Below are 3,634 nucleotides of genomic sequence, written 5' to 3'. Positions count from 1 at the left end.
AAAAAAATTACATATCTTTCCAAAAAATCCCAAGATTTAATGAGAAGTTCACAGAAAATCCAAGATTCTAAGGTGTCATTACAAATCCCATGGTGACAACATTCCATGGTTACACCATGGAGGTATTATTATTAATAATACCTCCATGGTTACACACGTACGTCCGCGCCAGCTCTAGCTCTTTGAGAAAGAAAGGCAGGTGGCGCACTGTTGTTTTGAATTGAAAATGCGACCTGATGCTGCTGCGACATGGACGATAGAAGCGCAGAAGATAAAACTGAAACGAAGTAATGTAACTGATTCACAATAGTATTTAGGCCTATTAATAATCAGGACCCACAAGGCTTAGCCTACTAGTAGTAGGTCCCTAGCCTAGGCCTAAATCTACTTACTAGGCCTACTCTAGTAGGCTAGCCTAGTACTAGGGCTTAGGCTTCTTTTTTACTTACGCAACAATTAGGACTTGGCTATGCCTAGGCCAGGCCTGGAGCTAGGCCTAGGCCCTAGAGTACTATTCCACTGGCTTGTTTCTGCTGAGCAAAAAAACACGTGTTTTTAAATGGTTTATTTAAAAACATGTGTTTTTTCCCCAGTAGGGGAAACGGGCCACAAAACAAAAACACGGGTAGGAATGCGTTCTAAAAATGCGTGTTTTTACACACATTTGTTAAGTAGTGGCTATCGGCGCTGCCACAGTGCCGGTTTGGCACTGCCGCAGTGCGAAAAAAAGCTGCTGTTTTCTATTGGCACTGCCGCAGTGCCAAAAAGCTGCTGTTTTCTATCGGCACTGCCGCAGTGCGAAAAAGTAGTGTTCTCTATCGGCACTGCCACAGTGCGAAAAGCTGCTGTTAATTAATGGAATCAATGTTTTTATCGATAGGTGACATTTGTAAGTCATAATTCATAATTTTATTTCACTCAAAACGTGATGAGACTGGTAGGCAAAAAAGGGAATATGTCCTTGTACAAGATGAATACAGATCATTTCGGTCGTGCCTGCATTTCGGTCATCTACCAGAGAAATAATAATAATGGCAAGGACATAAAATAATAATAATACTAATACTAATAATAATAATAATAATAATAATAATAATAATACAGATAATAATAATAATAAATAAATTAATAATAATAATACAGATAAAAATAATAAATAAATAATAATAAATTGAAAATAATAATGAAAATAATACAGATAATAATAATAATAAATAATAATAATAAAAAAGTAATAATAATGATAATAATAATAATAATGAATGAAGATCAAAATATAGCATTGAAGTGATTTCACTTAGTAATTAAAACAAGATTTAGAGGGCTGGACTGTCATGAAGGCGTTGTATTAATGATGTTCTAAATATTTAGCTTTATTATATCAATAATTGATAATTATTTCTAATTAAATTATTAAATATATACATTATATATTATATATGCCTAGGCATATACATAAAACAAAAAATAAACAAAGAATAATAATAATAATAATAATAATTTTACGATAGTTTGATTAATGAGATAATAATAATTAGTATATTAAGTAAAATTACGTCCATGCAAAACCTGCTTTTAAATAAAAATGTTATTTATTTGATCCTTAAAAAATAATCTTATAAATTATAAGTTTATTTTCTGCGATAATTTTATCCACATGCCGTATGCTAATTCATGTTTTCCACATATGCTAATTCATGTTGATAAATTAATATATAAAATAATATATATTATTGAGCTACTGTCATTATGAACACACCTGACTACGAAACTAAAATGAGCAACCTTTTATCAGACAAAGATACCTACAAAAAAACTAAAGAATGACCCCACCCCTATTTTTAAACGGGAGTTAATCACTTTAATTAAGAACCTATACCGAAGGCCACTAAGGATTTTATCTATAGGGTACCCCACATTAGAGGAAGTTCCTAAAATCTATGGCACTCCTCAAATCCACAAACAGGAAATACACTTAGGCCTATTGTGGCTAGTACTGTATAGGTAGTGACACATACAACGCATCTAAAATGTTAGCTACCATACTTGGTCCGTTAGTTGGCACCACGGAACAACATATCTCCAATAGTCAAGATTTTGTAACCAAAATCAAATCACTAATCATTCCTTCTGGTCACAAAATGATCTCGTATGACGTGTCTGGTTTGTTCACAAGCATTCCGGTTTACGAGGCAATAGAGGCAACCAGAGATTATTTAGCACATGACACCTCTATCACAAACCGCACTTCATAACCATCACACAGATACTTGATCTCCTCACTTGTGTACTAAACACCACATATTTTAGATACAGGGGAGATTTTTTCAAACAAACTCATGGCGCAGCCATGGGATCACCAGTGTCACCCATTATTGCCAACTTATATATGGAACAATTTGAAAACAAAACATTATCAACAGCACCTTTATCCTCCACTACTATGGTAACGTTATGTTGATGACACCTTCGTATTCATCCACGAGGAACATATTGACAACTTCACAAAACACATCAATAGTATGGATCCCCACATTAATTAAGTTCACCTATGAAAAAGAGTCAGAGGGTAAGCTTGCCTACCTCGACACAGTGATACACCGCAATGATAACAACAGTGTCAAAAATCACTATTTATAGAAAACCGACTCATACCGACCAGTATTTACACTTTGATTCCAACCACCACCTAGAACATAAACGATCGGTTGTGAGAACATTGCTCCACCGTGTTAACACATTACAGTAGTCACTACAGAACAAGACAAACAGATTGAACAGAAACATATAAAAACAGCACTGAAGGCCAACGGTTACAAAGACTGGATATACACAACATCCCACATAAACAAACACAACACAAAACTACTCCAGAAAACAATACTACACAGATTAGAGTACCTATACCTTACATCAGAGGCTTATCAGAAAAACTCACAAGTGTATACAAAGAACATGGGGTACAAACATACCACAGACCATTTAATACCATCAGATCCTTTTTAGTACACCCCAAAGACAACACTCCAAAAGCCAACATATTTGGAGGAATTTATAAAATCTGTTGCCCGGAATGCCCCGCCACGTACGTTGGTGAGACAGCAAGAGCAATTGGCACAAGATACAAAGAACACACCAGACAATCTGGATTAATCACAGCAGTTGGAGAACACATCAAATCAACGAAACACATCATACAAATGGAAAACATGGAAGTAGTGTGCCGTGAGGGACAATACTGGAAAAGAAAAATAAGGGAAAACATTGAGATTGACACCCAGAAGCCCACCCTTAATAGGGACACAGGATATGACCTACCAGCCATCTTCAGTGACCTGCTGTTATGTGACTGTTCAACCATAGAACGGTCACAAAACCAGTAAGGTAGTTCCCTGAATGATGCTGTTGTGACAACAGCGAAAGCTTGGACTTAGAAAAACGAAGACTCTGAAAGGTAACATTTTCACTATCAATAATAATAATATTAATAATAATAATAATAATAATGAAGGTGCTCGAATAATGCTTTAATAAAGAATTAATAATACTTAAATAATACTTCTATAGGCTTATTTACGTTAGTGTGATTAATGAGATATTTGTTGATTAATTTATAGAAATATAATAGGTAGGG

The 3,634-nt window shown here is 34.8% G+C and overlaps 1 protein-coding gene across 1 annotated transcript in view; it reads left to right on the top strand.

Moving 5' to 3' along the window:
* The first annotated feature begins 209 nt into the window (after positions 1 to 209).
* Positions 210 to 3,634, top strand: part of LOC117113752 — a 20,753-nt gene continuing 17,328 nt past the window's right edge. The window contains exon 1 of the mRNA XM_033257198.1: positions 210 to 287. Coding sequence (XP_033113089.1) covers positions 250 to 287 — 38 coding nt within the window. The 5' untranslated portion in view covers positions 210 to 249. The remainder of the gene's footprint in view (positions 288 to 3,634) is intronic.

Source organism: Anneissia japonica, unplaced genomic scaffold (genome assembly GCF_011630105.1).
Source record: "Anneissia japonica isolate Jap-2015-1 unplaced genomic scaffold, ASM1163010v1 scaffold718_len1063573_cov188, whole genome shotgun sequence".
Classification (NCBI taxonomy): domain Eukaryota; kingdom Metazoa; phylum Echinodermata; class Crinoidea; order Comatulida; family Comatulidae; genus Anneissia; species Anneissia japonica.
This window is presented reverse-complemented; position numbering and strand designations above follow the sequence as displayed.